Here is a 20,859-nt window from a genome sequence, read left to right as displayed (position 1 = left end):
GCTGTTACCACCACCACCACCACCACCACCACCACCACCACCACTACCACTACCAGTACTACCACTACCGCCGCCGCCGCTGCTGCTTTGAACAAAGCCCGAATTCTCGCCCTCGAAATTTATGTTTTTCTATAGACATCCCCAGCGCTTGAGGTTTTTCCATCGGCGCTTGAGGGTTTCTTTCGAGAATAATTCTTTTTTCAGAGAAGAAAATTACCCCCTTCCGATGTAGAAACAAAACGAACTATTCGGAGACTTTTCTCGCCGATATTTCCCTAAATAGATCCGAGAAAGGGAGGGGGAGGGGTTGGAATTGAAGAGACGAGAGAGGAGAAAAAAGGGGGGTGGGGGGAAAGAATATCCCCTGTGCTGGTATGCCCCGTGTATATATCTATATTGTTCTATAAAAAAATGACGATGGATGACCGACAGACACCCGACGGACTCAATTCTCATCGACGGGCAAGCCCTCCCGCAGGCGGAACTCGCGGTATTTCCTCGCCTGCGCCTGCTCCAGCAGGACCTCCTGGCCCAGCCTGGCCAGGATCCTCTCGCGGTCGCCGCGGTCCGCGCCCAGCGCCAGCGCCGCGTTCTTCCGCCAGGTCATCTCCCTCTCGAGGGGCTCCGCCTCCGCGAGCAGCTCCGCGCCGCGGTCGGGCGGAGGCAGTTCCTCGACCCGCTCCTCCCCGGGTTCGAGGTCGGCGTCGGGATCCCCGCGGTCCTGCTGCCGGTGGAACCACTCGGTGCGCTCGGTCCACTTCCAGTAGGCGTCCATGGCGTCGCCGTGGCGCGCCTGCACGTCGAAGTAGTCGTCCCAGTCCTTGCGCGTCTCGAAGCACACGCCGTAGCCGTCGCAGTAGCACGTCCGCATGTCCGGGCAGAAGGTCGTCGAGTTGTGGAACAGGAACTGCCAGCAGTACTCGAACACGCGGCCGCTGTCGGCGTCCGGCAGCGCCGTGCCCAGGAGCCAGTCGCGCATGGCGACGTAGCGGCCGCGCGCGTTGGCGAGGATCCGGTCGCGGCTGACGGCGAACTGCGAGCAGCACGGCTGCGCGAGCACGTCGGGCACCGGCGTCGCCGGGAACAGGTCCCGCCAGGCCGGCGCGAACAGGAGCTGCTCCTGCTTGTTGCCGTCGTACTCGGCCTCGTTCGGGTGCAGCCAGGCCGGGCAGCCCGGCTGCCAGTGGCAGCGGAGGTTCATGTAGCCCTCGCGGACGACCTTGTCGAGGTTGAGGTGGCGCACCATCAGCGAGGAGGAGAGGTTGAGGAGGTCGTTGTTGTGCCAGGCGCCGCCGTGGCCGTGCATGAAGATGGAGACGTCGGGCAGCCGCTCGTAGTGGTCGATGAGGTAGGTGAGGTAGACGATCGCCTCGTGGCCTTTGTTCTCGGGCGGGTGGAGTTCGGCGTTCGCGTCGTCGACGACGTAGAGCGCCGTGCTCAGGGGACCTTCGGGTTCGAGGAGATCGCTGAGCTCGGATTCGATCCAGGAGTTGTCATCATCGGCCAGGGTCGCGACGACCAGCCGTCGCGTGATTTCCGCCTGGGAACGGTTCGATGATGCCGGGGTGGAGGAGATGAGTTCGGCGGTTGTGTTTCGGTTGATGGTTTTCGATGACGAATTGACATCACCGTCCTCTTCTATGAGTGGGTGACCTTTCGGGTCGGACGAGTAATGGTGCCGGCTGTAGTTGCCGTCGCCGTCGCCGTCGCCGGAATGGTCCGACGGGCGACCAGCGCGGGCGACCCAAGCGGCTGAATCGCGTAGGCGAGACAGTGGGTGAGCCGGCGATGCGACCCCGAAGGACCAAAGAAAGACGGCGAACGTGGCGATGGCGCCGAGAACGATGAATCGTAGGGCCAATGAATGTCTCATGCTTGCGATGTGAAACACATGACCTGGAAATATTCTGTGATTGCAAATCAATAATCGCCAGGATTATTAGAGCAATGAAGGAAGAGAGAAGAGAAAATAGTGATTGATATCAGGCGACGGAGGAAAGAGAGAGAGGCGGGAACATGCAGCGAAGAGTGAACAGGTAAAAGGAAGAGGAGGACAGTGGTTCATGTGAAGTGCAACATGTTGATGAATTGTGTATAGAGAGAGAGAGAGAGGGAGAGGGAGGGAGAAACATGCGAAAGATGGCAGTGATGGCGATAATGATAGAGTGAGTGATACCACGCCGACTGGGTCTACATACTGCCCAGGTGTATTAGGAGGACATCACCACACCAGGCGGGACTACAGTACAGACGAGTGCAGTCAGTAAAGGAGTGATGAGCTGGATGGACTATCCTCATCTCATTTCATCTCATCCTCAACTGCACACATTCCTTTTTCTCGTCCCATCCCCTTCCAACGTCACAACTCGTATTCATGTCATCAGGGGTTTCGCTATGGATGAACGCGCATCGACGGTGGTGGAGAGGAGCACAACCCTGGTATATCGATCTGCATGGAAAACGACGAGGGCATGGACGGGCATTACGCGTCAGAAAGAGAGGGTCGATGCTTAGATAAGTCATCCTCGAAGCAAGCGTGCTCTGCCAAACCCATGATCATCTTCATCGTCATCATCACCGGGCGAGATGCCAAGCGCGAGAGATGTGCACCGGATGTACTGTATCGCTGTGCCTGTGCGACCATCACGACCAAGCGACACGAGGATGTGCTAATAATACCTAGGTAATGAGAAGAATGGGAAGAATCGAAAGCCCGATCGTTCCATGACAGCCACTCGTCGTCGGACAAGCCCCGAGCCGCTCGACTGCACCACCTGGGCTTCGATTGATGCGGCGCATACCTAGGTACCATGAATGAACGACTGATGAGACGCCGATGAGAGACAGGGACAAGCGCGACTGAGAAGTCGACGATGGGAGAAAGCGCGACTGAGCCTCACGGGGCGCACCCACCAGCGGCGCGCAGATAAATCTATATTTATTACATATACGCAGGTGCACACTATGATGAGCCTACTCCCGTCGCATCTGCCGTATGTGGCACCACCAGGTATGTACACATCCACATGTCCATGGATCCCTTCACGACCAGGTGAATTGGAGTATAACAACCACGACCTCGTCGACTCCGATAAGCTTGATCGTATGAAGATCAACGGATTCTCAACGGTTCGTTCGTCAATGGGTTGAAACATGCCCAGGTGGACCGGTCCGGCTGCCTGCCCGCGCCCCACGTGTCGTTGAACGCGCTACCCTACCCACTACTACCCACCAGATTGGAGCCTCCCGAGTCATTTCGCCCTGAAACCGGGCACCAGGGCTTTTTTCCCACACTGCTGCCGATCAGGGTCAGTAGCTTGGGGGCGGAGACGCGCCACAGCGACCAGTTCGCGGCCTTTTACAAGAGCGAGCGCTTTCTCATTGTCAAGATCGTTCCCGGGTGGCCGACGTCGCTCTGTCTCGCAACATCATTCGCACACGGCGCGCCAGGGTCGTCGAGCGCCCGGGCGGCATTACCAACCACATACCTCGGTTTTGGGTCATGTGCACGACGAAAGAATCAACGACAAACGAGTCCACACGTCATGTCAAGTCGACCGACCGCTTCGCCCGGGAATTCTATTTGAGAGTCACGCGCGCCCAGAACGACCAGAAAATCGGTGCGATCAAGACATCTCATGGATCGTGGTCGTAGGGCGGGCGCGGTTGGCTTTGGCCGGAAGTTCGTGGATTGCTGGTGTGGCGTCCAGCTCGGATTTGATATGCGGCTGGTCTCGCAGGTGAGCCACTGAGACGGTATGAATGGCGTCCAATTCGGACTTCAGCGGTGTGGTGTCGCCTGTCGATGAGCCTGACTGCGACGATGGGACAACCTCGGGGTCGTTCGGAGCATCGGAGTACATGTTGCCAAGGCTCGAAGGAGCTTGGTGGTAGCGATGCAGCTTGCTGCCCGAAGTGGATGCTCGACGACGCTTCCATATCCAAAACATCAGGCCTGCAACGAGTCCAATGCCGGCGATGGCGCCCACCACAACTCCGGCCAATGTGCTGGGAGTCAAGGATCCGCCGGTGGAGCTGTTGCTGCCGCTGGATCCGACTGTGATGATCTGTGCAGACCCTGACGGCCTTTTGACCTGGCCGAGGGTGAATACATTTTGTTCGTAGTCCGCTGTGAGGTAACTTTTCAAGGAGACGATCAGCTTTGCATTTGCCGACGCCCGAGCAATCAAAGGTACTTACGCCTCCTGGAGGAATGTGCGGCCGAGATAGTAACCCGTTGTCGAATTTGCGCGCCGTATAGGGAAGTACCTCTGCGTGCTAGATGCGTTTTTCATCCCTGCTACAGGATAACTTGCACTCAGATCGAAAGCTGCGTAAGGCAGAACGATATCAATCATTGCTGATGGGTTCTGTGGACTTCTGAGGGTGAATGTGAACGTCAAATTCGTTGATCGTAGAACCCGCTGTTGACTCTCGCTGATCAGGTACATCTGTGTCGTGTTGTCGTAGACCAGTCCAATTGCGTTTTCAATCTGGTCGCAAACACTGCCTGGCAACCAAATCTCCGGAATAACGGAATCGACCAACGCAACATTTCCCATCGAAATATGAGTGATATTGCCATTCGAGATTTTGATTCGGTCGACGAGCACGCTGAGTTCGAATGGATCGTCGCTGAAATTGACAGAGAGCGCTGCTGACATGTCCACACGAGCGGCATCATAGCCCCCGAGCGTTAAACTTCCAAAGTCTTGTCGATCCGTGTATGGCGCACCTGCTGTATAACCGTAGAACAAGCTGGGTATCTTGTCGGCAGACTTCAATCCTTGTAATATAGAGGTATAATTGGAATCTAGCCCAGGAACATGATTCATAATGCTGCGGAGGCCGAACATGCCTTGCCAAGGGTCGACTGCATTTATGCCGGCGACCAGTTGGGATGTGAGCGTGAGATTTGATACGCTTGGACCGATCGTGACAGCGTCCAGTCCGACCGCGGCAGGTATCATTCCGAACACTCCAAGGGGAAGCTCAGAATCGAAAGGAAGGAAGAAGTTTCGAGAGCCGTCAAGAGCAGACAGCCTGCTGGAGGTAAGACTCGTACTAAAATTGAAGAGCAACGGGCTACCACCTCGTGCACTCTCGCAAGCTGATACGGGCACGTTGACACATCCAGTTCGCATAATGAGTGTAACATAGCTTATCGATGTTGCTGGAAGAACCCTTAGCATCTGGGGTGGTGTGCCGACGTAGAGATTGAAAGTCGACCAGGCACCGTCATTGCCTTCGAACCGCTGACTGGGGGCGATGCTCAAGGCTGAAGACATAGCGAAAACGATCGTGTGGTGCAACAGCTTTTTCTACGCCGCGAGAGGGTAAAGACCAAGTTCAGGTGGGACGGTTGCTCGGTATATCAAGCAAAAGCATCAGGTGCAGAGAGGAGATGGGTGAGTGACTAGCATCACCCATGCATAGATCCATCACACCGGTGCTCTGGTTGCGTTTTATCCCAGGCCAATAAGATTGGCTATGGTATGCGATCTGACGTGTAGTATGTACCGCGAGGTACATTTTGGCGAAGATCCTCGATGGCATGCGTCCGAAGGAAGGGGCTCAGATCTTCACCCGCAGGAAGGACTGGTTCGGACTACAAAAGTGAATTCTCCTTTTCGTTTTATCTAGAGGCAGTCGTGGCAGTGCGGAACATCAGCACTTCCCGGGTTTCCTTACTGCTTACTGTGATCTACGTGATCGCTGCATAAAGCACGCTAGCGTCGACAAAGTACATGAAAGGATCAGGTCTTGCTGCGCCCAATTTGCGGGTTTCGGCCAACAGCAACGTGCTGAACATGTTCCTCTTGATACATGCTTGCAGCACATCGCAAGAAAGGCAGTTCAGGGCGATCTGATCTCGTCCTGGCGAAATGCTTCTTGATTGGTAGTGCTGTTGCTGCACGAGCATCTCAGTTTCGACTCCGCCACGTTCAGGGCTTCAGCAACATCATGATGAGCTAGTCAAGCGTTGACTCCGCGCGATTGTCGGAACGAATGGCGCATAAGTGCAGCTTGACAAGATGCTGTTTGGGCATAAAGGTCAGAATACAGTATGCCCAGGTGACATGCGATAATTCCGTTAATAGGTATACAGTAGTAACCCAGTCCAGCTTCGAGTAGGTCACTTTAATACATCACGTGATTGCGTGCCGTCATTTCGTGTCTGTTGCCTGAAGGCATCCGCCCTAAGCCCATTCAAGACGCGTCCCAACTGAGCCTCATTGCAACGATCACTTTACTATATGAACAACTGCGAATGATGGGAAGTGCAAGTTCATTATCTTGACGCAATTCCTAAATCGCAAAAATGACAACCAAAGAAGCGACGGTGTTTATTGTCGACCTCGGTGCGACCATGGGCGCCAGGCGTCATGGTCGCACCCAGACCGATCTCGATTGGGCACTGGAATACGTCTGGGATCGGATCACGACCGTCATTGCAACGGGACGCAAGACTAATCTCGTTGGCGTTGTCGGACTAAGAACAGATGACTCGGATAATGTCCTGGCAGAAGAGGAGCATTACCAACACATTTCCGTGCTCCAGCCAATCGACCAAATCCTGATGCCGCAACTCAGACAGTTGAGGGAGTCGCTGAAGGTGTCGGCGACTGAGATCGGAGATGCCATCTCAGCTGTTGTGATTGCTGTTCAGATGATCATGGAGAAATGCAAGAAGTTGCAGTACATTCGACGAATCGTTCTTATCACTGATGCGAGAGCACCGATGTTGACAGACGATCTATCCAAGATTCGTAAGAAGATTTCGGAGGATAAGATCGAGCTGCTCGTTTTGGGCGTCGACTTCGATGATGCCGAGTATGGCTTCAAGGAGGAAGCCAAGGATTCGATCAAAGAAGAGAATGAAGCGATTCTCAAAACGTTGTGCGAGGATTGTGGAGGAATGTACGGCACACTCGCGCAGGCCATCGAAGAAAGCGAGATCCCCAGAGTCAAAACGACGCGACCAATCGCTTCTTTCAAGGGGCTGTTGACGCTCGGGAACCCCAGCGAATACGAAACCGCCATGACGATCGACGTCGAGAGATATCCGAAAATCATGCTCGCGAAACCTCCCACCGCAAGCTCGTTCGTTCTCAGGGAAGGTCTTTCCGCGAATGAGGCGTCCCAGCTACTTCCGACGACCGGTGACGATGGCGCAAGTGTTCAGACAGGTGGAGATCTGACCGCTGTGAAGAATGCACGCACGTATCAAGTCGAAGACCAAGACGCACCGGGCGGCAAACGCGATGTGGCATTGGAAGAACTCGCCAAAGGTTATGAGTACGGTCGAACGGCCGTGCACATTTCGGAGAGCGATCGCAACGTGACGACATACGAAACGCTACAAGGCCTCGATATACTTGGCTTTATAGCCCAATCTCAGGTGAGTGCGGATATGCATATGGTTGAATTGGCATTTGCTGACAGTTGCAGTACGAACACTACTTGGACATGTCGCGAGCAAACCTCATCGTTTCGCAAAAGCTCAACGACAAGGCTTCAATGGCACTGTCATCCTTCATCCACGCTCTGTACGAACTCGAGTCATATGCCGTCGCACGACTGGTGATCAAAGAGAACAAAGAGCCCAAGTTAGTCCTATTGACACCTCACATCGAACCCGACTTTGAGTGTCTTTATGACGTCGAGCTTCCGTTTGCGGAAGACATGCGAAGCTACAAATTCCCACCGCTCGACCGCGTCCTCACGGTGAGTGGAAAGGAGGTCAAGGTGCACCGTACATTGCCCAGCGACAAGCTCCTGGATGCCATGAGCGATTACGTCGACAGCATGGACCTCTCAACCTTTGGCAAAGATGAAGAAGGCGCACCGACAGAATACATGCCTATGGATGAGACCTACAGCCCGATGCTCCATCGCATCAACCAGGTAATCAAGCACAGAGCAGTATATCCCGAGGCCGATGCACCACCGCCCTTTGAGATTCTAATGAGATATTCTAAGCCGCCATCGGATCTCGTCGAAAAGTCACAGTCCAAGCTCGATCGCCTCATCCAGGCTGCTGATGTCAAGAAGGTGCCACCTAAGGCTCGCGGGAAGCGCTACTATAAGAAAGAATCATCCAAACCTCTGTCCAACCTCGATGTCGGGGCGCTACTCGCACAGGATTCCGGTCGCACGCGTCGAAAGATCGACCCGAAGAATGCTGTCGCCGAATTCAAGCAATTCCTCGCCGGCGCCGACAAGATTGAAGACCTCCACGACGCCTGCAAACAGATGGAATATATCATCTTCGACTGGATCCGGAATTCCGTCGGTGATTTGAACTACGGCCGGGCTGTGGAAGCCATCAGAATCATGAGAGAGGAAATGAACGAACTGGAGGAGCCGGGCCCGTACAACGACTTTCTACGGGAGTTGAAGGCGAAAGTCTTGGGCGGAGAGCTGGGAGGCGATCGGAAGGAGATGTGGTATCGCATCCGCATCAGCAAGTTGACCCTTATTTTGAAGGGAGAGTGTGCGGGCAGCGAGGTGACCGAGGAAGAGTCCAAGCGGTTCATGATCCCGCAACTCACACGGTGATGGTTTAATGATGCTACGATGTATGACACTGTACGATTTATGAAGAAAAGCGCAGGATTGTCCCAATTAATCGCTGTGATATGAAGAGCGTTCACCAGGTTTTATGAGCCAACATAATATAGACTCGCTCGCCTCGCTCGACCCGGTCTGAATGAAAGTGGCTTTGCAGCAAATATCATGATTTGCCACGACGTCTTTGAGACATGGATTATTATGGTGAACAATATCGTGGCGTGTGCTGAACCGATGTCCCTGCGGCTCTAGGTTACATAGCAGAATGACGCCTCCGGGGAAAAGCTTGTGGTCAGCTTTGCAGCTCGGGCCATCTCTCAATGGCTCAATCGACGACCCACGTGTTGCAACTGGTGGAGCTGGAAACGCGGTCCAGGAAGATCGGCACGTCGAACATTCTATGGATCGACAACAGAATGGCGAAAGCTATCTTCGAGTTTCGCCTCACGACCGGCTGATATATGTAATATACCGAGTATGAAAACCTAGATCCTCATTGAATATCCTTACCATCTTCGAGTCTTGGAAGCTGGTATTCACCTTCCGACAAGATAATGAAAGCTGTCACAGCATCAGCGCTATTGGCGCTCATCGCCGCAGTCGAAGCGCATCCCGCACATCGCGCTCACCCCAAAGCCCGCGATGTCGATACCCGTTATCCATACACCGGGCCAGCAATTCCCGTCGGCGACTGGCTTGACCAGACGGTCAACGGCAACGGCAAAGGCTACAAGCGAATCGTCGAACCTCCAGCCGTCAAGCCCAAGTCGAGCAGACCGACCAACAATGTCAATGTCATTTCGACCTCGTTCGTGCCGGGAGGGATGAACATCCATTTCCAGACGCCGTTTGGTCTCGGCAAGGCGCCGACTGTGTTTTGGGGTTCGTCTACGTCAAGTTTGAAGAACGTCGCCACGGGTAGATCGACCACGTAAGTCTAGCGGGATGCATCTGCTTGACGGTCCCACTTGCTAATCGTCATGGTAGATATGATCGCACGCCTCCTTGCTCCGCCGTGGACGTTGTGTTGTGCAGCCAGTATTTCCACGATGTTCAGATCACAGGATTACACCCTGGAAGCACATATTATTATCAGATCTCAGGTGCAAACGGTACCACCACTTCCGATGTGTTGAGCTTCAAGACTGCTCGTGCCGTCGGCGACAGCGGATCTTTCTCCGTCGCGGTCCTGAACGACATGGGCTATACGAATGCGCAAGGAACCCATCGCCAACTCGTCAACGCCGCGAATGATGGTGTTGCGTTCGCGTGGCACGGTGGCGATATCAGCTATGCTGATGACTGGTCTGACGGCCTCCTGCCTTGCCAGCTTACTGGACCGGACTCCAACCCATTGTGCTTCAACGGCACCGACTCAACCATTCCCAACACCCCTCCTGCTCCGAGGCCCAAGGAATACAACACTCCCCTGCCGAAGGGTGCAAAGCCGAACCAGGGTGGACCGTACGGCGGTGATATCAGTGTGATCTATGAGAGCAATTGGGATCTATGGCAACAGTGGCAGAACGCCATCACCACCAAGATTCCTTACATGGTTCTCCCGGGCAACCACGAAGCGGCCTGTTCTGAGGGCGACGGTCCCGGAAATCCTTTGACTGCATACCTGAACAACAACCAGACAAACTCGACCGCCCCCGAGTCGGGACTCACATATTACAGCTGTCCTCCCACCCAGAGGAATTACACCACCTACCAACACCGTTTCCGCATGCCTGGCAAGGAGTCTGGTGGCGTGGGTAACTTCTGGTACAGCTTCGACTATGGTATGGCACACTTTGTGGCCATTGATGCCGAGACCGACTTTCCCTACAGTCCCGAATCCCCTTTCCTGCGCGATACAAATGGCCAGGGAAATAAGCCCACCAAAGAACAAACTCAAATCACCAATTCAGGTCCATTCGGAAAGATTGACAACGATCAATGGAAGAACAACACCGCCTACCAACAAATCCAATGGCTGAAGAAAGACCTGGCCAACGTCGACCGCAAAAAGACCCCATGGGTCATCGCCATGAGCCATCGACCCATGTACAGCACCGACGTGGCGGCATTCCAGGCCAACATCCGAAACGCCTTCCAGGAGATCCTGATCGATGCGGGTGTCGACATGTACCTCGCCGGGCACATCCACTGGTACGAGCGCAACTGGCCGCTCACCATCGACGGGACCATCGACCAGGCCGCGATCATCGACAAGAACACCTATGCCGTCAACCCGGGCAAGTCGCTGGTCCATATCACCAACGGAATGGCAGGAAACATCGAATCCCACAGCTTCCTCAAGAACGGTAAGAAAAGAAAAAAAAAGCCCCCCGTCCCCCGAAATCGCCAGTTGACCCATCATCACGCATCTTTCCTCTCTTACGTCCCTTTTGCTAATTCAATCCTGCTTTCCGTCGCTCCAGGTACCCCCATCCGCAACACCACCGCCGTCCTGAACCAACAAGACTACGGGTTCAGCAGATTGACCTTCAAGGACGCCAACACTCTGACCTGGGAGTTCGTCAAGGGGGATGGTTCCGGCATCGGCGACTCGTTGACCGTGCGGAAGGACAAGGCCACCCCTACCGCCGCCGCCGCTGCTGCTACGTATCCTGCACGCGCGTCCGGGCCGGCGATCTGGCAGTGGCCGTGGGGAGGACGGCGGAATTGGTCGATGTAGACGGGGAGGAACCGCATGTATCTCCCCCTCGCACACCCTGATTTTTAGCTTTTGGAAGAAGGGGGAAAAAGCGGTGGGGCGTGCAAGTGAGAATTTCCCCCGACGGGGAAGACGACGGTCTGGATGTATGTTGAATCGAAATTCTATATCTGCTCGTCCATCGAGAGCGATCCAGCTCTTCAGTCCTGTTCTCCTCCGTGGCAATCACATCATGTAGTCCGTAGATCCAGCCCGTTATGTTCGCTTTTGTCCCAACTTGCGCCCGAGAGAAGGGGCTTTTCCATCCCCAGCCCCCATCGAGAATCGTACATGGGACAAAGATTCAGTTCCCTATATCCCAAGCCTCTCTCCCCTCCCCCCTCCCTACCTCTCTCTCTCTCACGCAGCAGCAACGGCAACGGCCTCCGCCTCCGCCTCCGCCCTCTCAAGGCAGCCCTCCAGAAGCGCCCACAACTCCGGGATGTTCAAGGCCTTGGGGATCCTCACGCCCTGCTGGCCGCGGGGCAATTCCGTCGCCACGGTCCTCCCGCACTGCGAGGCGCCGCTCCGGATGTGCATCGAATCGCCGTGCTCGCCGTCCGTGACCACGCGGATCGCGTAGCGCGCGCCCTCGCCCTCGCCCGCGTCGCCGTCCGAGAAGAGCCCCGGCGCAAAGGCCGCGGCCACGGCCAGGGGGTCGTGCAGCGGCGGGCCGGCGGTGAGGCCGAAGACGTCGGCGTAGGTCGCGGCGAAGAACGTCAGGATCTCGTGGAACAGCGTCCTCGTCGGGGAGGGGGGGCGTCGGCCGGCTTCCGGGTCCGGGCCGTGCAGCACGCGCGACAGCACGTCCGGCGTCGCGAGGAACTGGTGGGTCAGGTCCAGGGGCACGAGGACGATCTTGCCCCGTGGCGCGAGCGCCGGGTGCTCCAGCACGGCCTGGGCGCTCTCGGGGTCCACGTAGATGTTGTATTCCGCCCACGGCGTCCAGTTGCCGAAGCGCTCGCCCTCGCCGCCGAGGCGGCCCAGGGCCGCGCCCGTGAAGCCCCCGCCCACGGCCCCGCCCATGATGCTCACGCCGCCGATGTGCTCCGCCAGCGCCGGGTGCGCGGCGAAGAGCAGCGCGATGTTGGTGAGCGCGCCGGTCGCCACGAGCCAGGCTTTCCCGCGCAGCTGGGCGGCCAGGGCGGCGTGGATGGCGGTGATGGCGGGGACGTCGGTGCGGGGGGCGAAGGACGGGGCGGGGAGGCCGGTGGTGCCGTCGAGGCCGGTGGCGCCGTGGATGTCCGGGGCGGAGGCCGGGCCCCGGCAGTAGGCGCGCGGGCTGCCGGCGTAGACGGGCACGGAGGCCCGGTTGAGCGCGGTGAGGATCGAGAGCGTGTTCCGGGTCGTGTCCTCGAGGCTGGCGTTGCCGTAGACGGTGCTCACGCCCAGGAGCTCGACGGAGGGGTGGTGGGCGGCGAGGAGGAGGGCGAAGGCGTCGTCGTGGCCGGTGTCGACGTCGAGCCAGATGGGAGTCTTTGGGGTGGTCGGTGGGGAGGACATGTTTGTGTGAGGTTGGGATGTAGCTTTGTAATTTTTTTCTTTCTTGGAAGCAGTAGTCTCTCTCTCTCTCTGTCTCTTGTTATCAGGCTTCAGGCTTCAAGCTGGTTGACTGTATCAATCTGTCACGGTTCATGCACTTCTCGTGTGTTTTCGCTCTTCAATCCCGATGACACGCCACAGCAATAACAGACCAAAGACAAATCGAGAACGTCGTAAGGAATAAATCTTGTGGAAACCGTAAGATTCGCGAATATACAAAATAACGTCACGTTGAAGTTGCCACTTCCGCTGTCTCGAATCATGTGGTCTGAAAGATCGAAATGCGTCGACGCGGCTTGGGCGCTGCCTTTGCGAGTCATCGGACTGTCCGGTCGGAGCTGGATCCTACCCCCGAAAAAACATCCCCCCGGAGAATCAAGATAAACTCAACAAGTATCGCGCGACGGCATCGGCATCACCTGTTCGCTCCGAAGAGATCTACGACGATTATCTGGATAGACGGGAAAGAACTATATGTGAAGGATTCCCGAGGGGGGAATCGGATTACGCGAAATATCTATGGAATGCTGGAGCTGCAGGAACGATGCTTCGATGCAAGATGTCTCTTGGACATCGCCAAAAACAAGAGCAAAAACGTCACCGAACATGATGGTGGTAGTAGTGTGGTGGTATCATATCCTTCTTTCATCTCCCGTCACTGCTGCTGCTGCTGCTGCTGCTGCTGCTGCTCGCACAATGGAACCCAAAGAAGGAGGGGGAAGCACCTGCCAGAGATGCAATCGCGAGTCGTCCGTTTCGGGAGGAGAATCCAGAAAGGGAAGAAGAAGAGGAAGGAAAAGGAAAAACGAGTCTTTCTATCCATGGATGCAAAACGCGATGCAAATGCAGCGATGTCATTTCCACACCAAAAAGGGAGAGGAAAGGGAGGAAAGGGAGAAGGAGAAAACAAAAAGGGGTTTCTCGGCGAGAGAGAGAGAGAGAGAGAGAGAGAGAGAAAAACCCAGACCGATGCCGCTCCCCCCCTTCAGAACCAGACCAGCCACTTCACGGCCCTGCCCCCGCCCACGACGATCCTCCGGATCGAATTGACGATGAGGACGACGAACCAGGCCCACCACATGAGGCTGAGGAGCATCCACTCCAGGCCCTTGAAGCCGGCGCGCCTCAGCCAGCGGAACTGGCGGCGGCGCTGGCGGAGCATCTGGTCCATGGCGTCGTCCGCCCGTTTGAGGTCCTGCGGCTGCTGGGTCGTCAGGGCGAAGACGAGGTGGTCCGCGCCGTCGCAGGCGCCGTGGACGCGGGCGGCGAGGTGCGACGCCGCGCGTTCCTGCAGCGCCGAGAGGCGGGCCGCGAGGGCGTCGGTGCGGGTCGTCCGGAAGGTGTGCATGCTGGACTCGAGGCTGGCGAGGTCGGCGGTCAGGTTGGACGAGAGGTGGCGGGCGGCGGCCAGGGGTTCGGACCGCCGGGGGACGCCGGCGAGCCAGCTGGTGCAAGGGTTTTGGGTGGTGGTGGTGGAGGAGGAGGTTGGGTTGGTCGGAGAGGGTTTGGAGGCGGTCGGAGAGGGCGAGATGCGGATGGAGTCGGCCTGGCGGAGGATCTCGCGGGCTTTGATCCCCGAGGCGAGGAGCAGGGCGCGGACGCGGGCGATGTCGCGGGCGGCGAGGTGGGAAGCCGTCGGGGAGAGGCTGGAGAGGGCTTTGTGTTGGTCGGAGATACTCCAGTGGCGCTTGGCGGCGTCGGCGAAGTCGGTGGTGTTGGTACGTCGTCGTCCTTGGGAAGTCGATGCGGTGGAGTCGATGCTGCCCGAGCGGAAATCGGCGATGCTGCTGGTGCTGGAGAGGGAGCCGGCGCTGGTGGTCTGGGCCGAGGTTGGCGACAGGAGAGACACGGTCTTGCGGGACTGCGGGCCAGACTTTGAAGCGGCGGTATTGACAGCTGGCATCGGAGCCCGCTGTGGGATGAGGCGATCGCCGGGAGAAGTGCGCTCGGGGTTGCGCATAGCTTTCTGTTGACGGCCGGTCGCGTCCGACTCGGGCGAGGAGTAAGTCCCCGCTCTCCGGCGCTCCTTCCCAGCGACGGGTGATTTGAAGCTGTTGAGGCTCGGAAGGTAATAGCGACTCCTCGATTGTCCTTGGTCCAGAGATGTGCGCGGGCTAATCTCCGTCTCGAGTGCCACGGGCCTGCTCAGAGGCGAATCGTTGCCTGCCTCGGACACATCAGAGGCCGGCGTCTGCTCACGCTGGCCACGCAGACGATCTCCCAATCGGGTGCTCTCATTGCGCACCATGGCCGAAATTCGGTTGTTTTTGAAGAGCCGTCGTCCGTTCGGGTCACCGTTTTCTTTGATGGCACCGTGGCTGAGGTCGTCCACGTTGGACTTGGACGAGCCTAGTCGGCGCAAGCCGCCAGTGACAATGCTATCAGCCGTGCGATGACGCCTGTGGATAGGTCTCTGCGGTGCCGAGCCAGGCCGGCCTTGGTCGTACACAGCATCCTGGCTAGTGTCGCCACTGTCGGACGGCATTGCAGCCTCCACGACAATGGCAGGCTTTGCAGGTGCGGTCATGGCCTTTTCGATGCCCTGAGGAGGCGCAGAGGGGGTGGTACTCGTGACAGGTCGAAGCTCGCTTCGTGAAGCATGTTTGCTGCCTGGTAGCGAAGAATTGATCGATGCGGGATGAGCAAAAGCTGGCATCGTGGGTGAGATGGGCGAGTCGGATACCATTTCGTCCATGGATGACAAACCATGGTCTGGAGAAGCAAGCCCACTGCGGTCTCCCTTTGCAAGACGGGCATGGGTGTCGATGACCAGTCGGTTCCTGGCGTTCTGTCTCGCTCCGCCAGAGCCACTGCGATGCCTTTTCAGCGGGAAGTGGGTATGTTGCGAGTCCCAGTGATCGGGCGAGATCGGTTCTGGAGAGGGCAATTCGCCTCTCGCATCTTTGTCGATCATCTCCCGCATGTGTCTCTCGAGAGGCCCAATGTTTTCATCGCCCCCTTCTTCCACGTTCTCGAACAACAACTCTGGTGGCTGGCGACCTTCTGGGCTGGAAGTGCTCGTCGTGCTTGCAGTATGACTGATGTGCGGTCTTCTGAGTCGATCGGGCAGGTGTAGCAATCGCCTTCGAGGATGGCCACGGGAATCATTCTCGGAATCCAGAAGTTCCTCCGTTCGTCCGTTGCCATGGCGTTCGTGTTCCTTGCTCACCCTCGGAGAGTCCGCTTGACTGCGAGCGGTGAAAATCCGTCTTCCGTGTCGATCTTCAATGATGCTTCTATTGTCTTTGGTTTCGAGCCAATAGGTATCAGCTAGCAGCTCTGCCGGATCGATCGACCATGCATTGGCCGTCCTGGTGATGACGGACTGGTTTGTGTTTGTCCGTCGGTGAGGCGGTCTTGATTCTGAGGCGGGCCGGTCAACGGGCATCTCGCCTTCGTATTGCGGGAGTCGCAGCGAATGCCCGTCGGATCCATACTGGGAATTATTGGAGTTCGCAGCCAGGTCATCGATCCACTTACGAATGCGATCGGTCTCTTGCCAGGTCTCTGGAGGAGCTGCCAGAAGCCGTCTCTCGCGATTGCGAAGGCGTCGATTACGCAGTGCCTGCAGAGGGTTGTATGCTCGACCCAGCTTCCCCGTCTGATCGTGAGGGTCGGTGTGATGTCCGTTACGCGCGTTCGAGATGGTGCCATCCGGACGCAGAGGGGGCAGATGCTCTAACAAGCGACGATGTTCGCTGGCCAACTCGAAATACTTCCTCGCCTTTTCCGCCCGGGAAAGGGTCGCGGGAGTGAATGTACATGTATTTTCCTCGCCCTGCGCCATACTCGTATCCACCCAACCAAGATTTTCCGATCCATACCCACGCGAGGACAAAGAATGCGGCGAACTGTTATCACCCAGACGACTATTCCGTTGAGGGGTTCTTATGGTGTTGTATCCAAAGTCCGAGCCGATCGACACGATCCGATTGCCGACATGCTGCGAAGCCGGGGCGCGCAAAGGAAGGCTGGTGATACGTGCCCTGCTCTCACTGAGACTCAAAGCCATCTGAACCAGTTGAGCAGGATCGAGAGCCAGAGGAGGCTGTTGCTGCTGCTGCTGCTGCTCCTCTCGAGACCTCTCGCTCTCAGACTGCGAGGGAGTATCACAGGAGGCATCGCGCGGCGCGGGAGAAGATCGCGGTGTCATTTCGGCGACGGGGCGTGAGGTCGGGGTCTTCCTCTGGGCCAAAGGTTGTCCGTTGGCGTGTGTCGGCTTCCCATCGACGCCCTTCTTCTCCGGCGACCTGGTTCGGCCATTGGTGACCGCCGCCTGTAGGATAGAACCACCCGACTTCTTGACCCGCCGTGCGATCGTCCCGAGACTATGCTGGAGGCCATCGGTGACGGGCGAGGAGCCGATGAGCCGGGTTTTGCTGCCCCGACGTTCTCCCGTGCTGCTGCGGCGGATCGCCGGGCCATTCGAATCGGAAGCGACGGCCGGATTGACCTCTATAGATTCAAAGGCGACGTCCGCGGCGGTCTTCCTTGGGGTGGAAGGGACGGCATTGCCTGACATGTCCAGCAAGCAGGCAAGCAGCCGCGAAGGTGTCCTCGAGACCCTACACGCCGGGTGTGGGAGGGGCTATATTTCCGAGACGGGTGGAAGGTTGAGATGCAGTGCAGGCATGGTGGAATGCAGCAAGCGGAGATATGTCGTAACGACGACCACGACGACGCTGGCGGGGAGGCACACCGGGTTGGCGGGCGAGGGAAGGGCGGGCGAGGACGGCGGAGATTGGAAATGTTGTATATGAATATGTTGGAGGATATGTTGGAGGCAACTGGAGATGCAGCTATGTATGCATGCCGAGAGAACGCCCGCGCGTAGACGACGGCAGTAGCGGTAGTGGTGTCGTGTAGTGACGGTCACTGGAGTGGAATAAGTGTGCAGGTGTAGCGCAATGGGAAATACGGTATGTGGAGTAGTAGTGTGCACGGTAGAGATGACGCGTGACCGTTCGGCACCGGCGAGTGGTCAAGATGATGATGGGCGGTGTCTGTCCACCGATCTACCAATTGATTGATTGATGGATGGATGGAATTGACGACGACGGCGCTTGCAAGGGTGCCCAGGTGGCCAGGTGGGGCGAGAACCCTTTTGGAAATCGAAGGTTGCTACGGCCGATTGATGGATGTCGTTTCAGGCGGAGCACATGTGAATTCGCATCAATTCGCATCAATTCACATCAATTCACATCAATTCACATCAATTTCCATGTTTGCTGCACACGATCAATACCTCTCTCATCATCCTCGCCATGGAGACAAGAGGTTGCGCGGGAGCAAATGATGTGCTGTACTGTATTCATCCTGTCGTCCTTCCCTCCTCTGTCGTGTCTGGCGTGGCTCTCTCTCTCTCTCTGTCTGTCTGTCTGTGTGTCTGTCTGTGTCTGTCTGTGTGTGTGCCTGCATGATGGGCCGTCCCACCACTCACAGTCGTCCTCCCAAAGCTAGATTCCCATTATACATTTCAAATGCACAAGCACATGCACATGCACGTCCGTCAACGAACCGTGGATCGCTCCGTCACGGATGGATCTCTTTCAAGGTTTATCATTAGTGGAGATGTGTTGTGCACGTGTTCGGGGACATGTGCCCGCGGTGTGACTTGGGTTTTCGTCTCTCCTTCCAGATTCATCCTCCTCCTCCTCCTCCTCCTCCTCCTCCTCCTCCTCCACCGTGGGACCAACATCCTTCCGACCGCAGCTAAGGATCTCCACAGTTTAGCCTAAGAGGGTATACCGACTGCCAGTATGGAGTGTGGTCCGGGTAATCAAAGAATCAAAGAATCAAAGAATCTCAGTGGGATCTCTCATCGAGGACTGCAGGATTGTCGGTGCTTGCAGCAGTTGAGCTTTGGTACGCGGCGCAAAAACGGGTTGACGGCCAAAGCCACCTTCTCTCCGCCAGGGACGTGCATTCACCGCAGAAACACAGGATCGATGGATGCAGGTGGATGGATGGATGGATGACAGGGGGATCCATGATGATCAACAACATATTCAGATCGATGTACATATCCATGTCCCTATCCATATTGCCCATGACGCGATGACGTCCCTCGGTCGGTCATCGTTATCGTGAAACAGGAAAAACAACGAAAGGTCACTCGCTGTGTAATATGTATATACTAGGTATGTATATATATACATATATCTATGTTTATATATATCATACATATATACCTAGGTGTCTAGTATCGACCCCGAGGACATGCGGCAGTACATCGGCGGTACAAATCCCAGGGTATCGAGAGAGCGGTCTGCACATGTGATGATGATGATGATACCGAGATGCCCACCCGTCGGGACTCGAGACTCCTTCACATGCCAAAATTCTCCACCCCGACAAATCCCCGGCGCGAGGGAGGTTCACTTCATCGATCGACGACAATCGCGGTGAGCGAGGAATTGATCCAGCATATGTGTAAAAATCAAAATCGAAAAAATCACAAACACCAACAAAGGCCATCGTGATATGAGAGCCAGGCCAGGCAACCACGTGAAGAGATGCCCGTGATTGACCACCCAAGAGGAACAGCCTCGAGATGGAGGAGACTACCTAGGTAACAATCGACGCCATCGTTTACACCACCGTCACCTTTTGAACCGATCAATTCTCCACCCTTGCAATGCCCCCATGTCTTTTCCCGCCATTCAATTCTTCACGCAACCGCCGGGCGGGAGGATTCCATATCGTGTGACTCTTCTCCAGAAGGCACGCATGGTCGAAAAGAAAAAAGGAAACATAGGCCATCATCATCGTCGCCGACCCTACCACCTGCTGTGGATGACTCCCACCCGGGTCGAAAGAGAGCAAAGAAAAGAAAGAAAACAAATCCCCATATAACCTTCCTCACGACGACGACACAACCCGTCCTCCTCCCCCCCTTTCGTGTGGCCGACCGACCGTAGCTTCCTGTACGCGAGAGAGAGAGAGAGACTTCACGGCCAAAACTCGCAATGGTTGCCTCTCTCTCCCTCTCTCTTTACGCCCTCTCTCCAATCCGGGGTCCCCATCGCCGCTCGTGGGAACAGGCCAAGACTGGTCATTCGTCCGCTTCCTCTTTGCGGGAGAGGGATCTAGCGAGGTGCACTACTGCTGTGATGGATCCATGGATGATATAATAATATATATTCCCCCAGATGGGACTAAAATAACCCGGGGAGCGCTTCGATGCGGGATCGATGTTCGCCCGAGGGGAGAGAGGGAGGCTCTCATGTTCTCACCTATTACTCTGATTCTTATTCTTCTCCAAATCGTTCGACGGTTTGTCCGATCCGTATATACCTACCTACCTACTGCCGTATGGCTCGGTCAAAACGTCGGCGGGTCTCACATTGCATTGCTCCTCTCACCGCATCGTCGTGGGAGAATAAAAATAAACGGGGACTCCACGGACGAGCGAGGGCGTTTCCCCACGGCGCCCCCGCTGGAATTTATATGGTTTCTTGTTTGATCACAGGACATGGCATGGCATGGCATGGCATGGTCGAACAGCCTGGATGCGATGTTGGCCGGAGCCCAGGTTGCCGTCACACCCAATGGCAGTGGTCTCTCTCTCTCTGTGTGTGTGTGTGTGTCTGTGTGTGTGTCGCCGAGCGAGCTTTCCTTGTAGTATGGATATAATAGGCACACATACACATAGAGAGAGAGGGAGGGAGGGAGGGAGAAAAGTCCCCATCGGATTTTGGTCATTGGAGAGAAGGGTCGATGTGATGACCAGAAAGCAATATATATATATATATATCTATGTGAGTATATATATACCTGGGTAAGTATATGACATCTGCCACACACACACACACACACATCATCTCCGATATAGCAACGGCGCAGTAGTAGTAATTGAGCAGTTCATGCCGGATAGCCATGTGGTCTCAACAGGTCATCGCATCTCCCCGCGTGAGGGAGAGTCTTTTTGATCTGTGCAGGTCCACACACACAGTCTGTCATCACATCTGATGAGGAGAGAAACATCCGCGATTGCCAATTCTATCAATCATCAGGAATTTTTAACGTGGGGAATGTTCAAG

At 56.1% G+C, this 20,859-nt stretch overlaps 7 protein-coding genes across 7 annotated transcripts; 3 read left to right on the top strand and 4 right to left on the bottom strand.

Annotated features, from left to right (window-relative positions):
* Nucleotides 1-805: 805 nt before the first annotated feature.
* K489DRAFT_292197 (uncharacterized protein) lies at nucleotides 806-1,540 on the bottom strand (the record flags this gene model as incomplete). The annotated part of the gene is made up of 1 exon (XM_033600212.1): nucleotides 806-1,540. A coding segment is annotated over one exon (735 nt), but the record flags the coding sequence as incomplete, so codon positions are not given.
* A 2,528-nt stretch (nucleotides 1,541-4,068) lies between these two features.
* Nucleotides 4,069-5,419, bottom strand: K489DRAFT_25268 (acid protease). The gene has a single exon (XM_033599974.1). The coding sequence runs from the start codon at nucleotides 5,286-5,288 to the stop codon at nucleotides 4,197-4,199; it is 1,092 nt and encodes a 363-aa protein (XP_033464758.1). The 5' UTR covers nucleotides 5,289-5,419; the 3' UTR covers nucleotides 4,069-4,196.
* An 829-nt stretch (nucleotides 5,420-6,248) lies between these two features.
* K489DRAFT_428037 (SPOC domain-like protein) lies at nucleotides 6,249-8,723 on the top strand. The gene is made up of 2 exons (XM_033608321.1): nucleotides 6,249-7,402; nucleotides 7,453-8,723. Exons 1-2 carry the CDS (start codon nucleotides 6,323-6,325, stop codon nucleotides 8,560-8,562), a joined length of 2,190 nt encoding a protein of 729 aa, XP_033464757.1. The 5' UTR covers nucleotides 6,249-6,322; the 3' UTR covers nucleotides 8,563-8,723.
* Nucleotides 8,724-8,994: 271 nt separating this feature from the next.
* On the top strand, nucleotides 8,995-11,617 carry K489DRAFT_375856 (acid phosphatase AphA). The gene is made up of 3 exons (XM_033603776.1): nucleotides 8,995-9,505; nucleotides 9,562-10,883; nucleotides 11,001-11,617. The coding sequence occupies exons 1-3, from the start codon at nucleotides 9,129-9,131 to the stop codon at nucleotides 11,255-11,257; spliced, it is 1,956 nt and encodes a 651-aa protein (XP_033464756.1). The 5' UTR covers nucleotides 8,995-9,128; the 3' UTR covers nucleotides 11,258-11,617.
* A 45-nt stretch (nucleotides 11,618-11,662) lies between these two features.
* Nucleotides 11,663-12,778, bottom strand: K489DRAFT_289795 (Inosine/uridine-preferring nucleoside hydrolase; the record flags this gene model as incomplete). Its single annotated transcript, XM_033600159.1, has 1 exon — nucleotides 11,663-12,778. A coding segment is annotated over one exon (1,116 nt), but the record flags the coding sequence as incomplete, so codon positions are not given.
* A 1,024-nt stretch (nucleotides 12,779-13,802) lies between these two features.
* On the bottom strand, nucleotides 13,803-17,339 carry K489DRAFT_406376 (uncharacterized protein; the record flags this gene model as incomplete). Its single annotated transcript, XM_033607245.1, has 1 exon — nucleotides 13,803-17,339. The coding sequence occupies one exon, from the start codon at nucleotides 17,337-17,339 to the stop codon at nucleotides 13,803-13,805; it is 3,537 nt and encodes a 1,178-aa protein (XP_033464754.1).
* An 866-nt stretch (nucleotides 17,340-18,205) lies between these two features.
* Nucleotides 18,206-18,589, top strand: K489DRAFT_25198 (uncharacterized protein). Its single transcript, XM_033599965.1, has one exon. It carries the CDS (start codon nucleotides 18,298-18,300, stop codon nucleotides 18,553-18,555), a length of 258 nt encoding a protein of 85 aa, XP_033464753.1. The 5' UTR covers nucleotides 18,206-18,297; the 3' UTR covers nucleotides 18,556-18,589.
* Nucleotides 18,590-20,859: the final 2,270 nt, after the last annotated feature.

This window comes from Dissoconium aciculare, assembly GCF_010015565.1.
Source record: "Dissoconium aciculare CBS 342.82 unplaced genomic scaffold K489scaffold_1, whole genome shotgun sequence".
NCBI lineage: Eukaryota > Fungi > Ascomycota > Dothideomycetes > Mycosphaerellales > Dissoconiaceae > Dissoconium > Dissoconium aciculare.
Note: the sequence above shows the minus strand (reverse complement) of the source record. Positions and strands in the feature narration are given on the sequence as shown.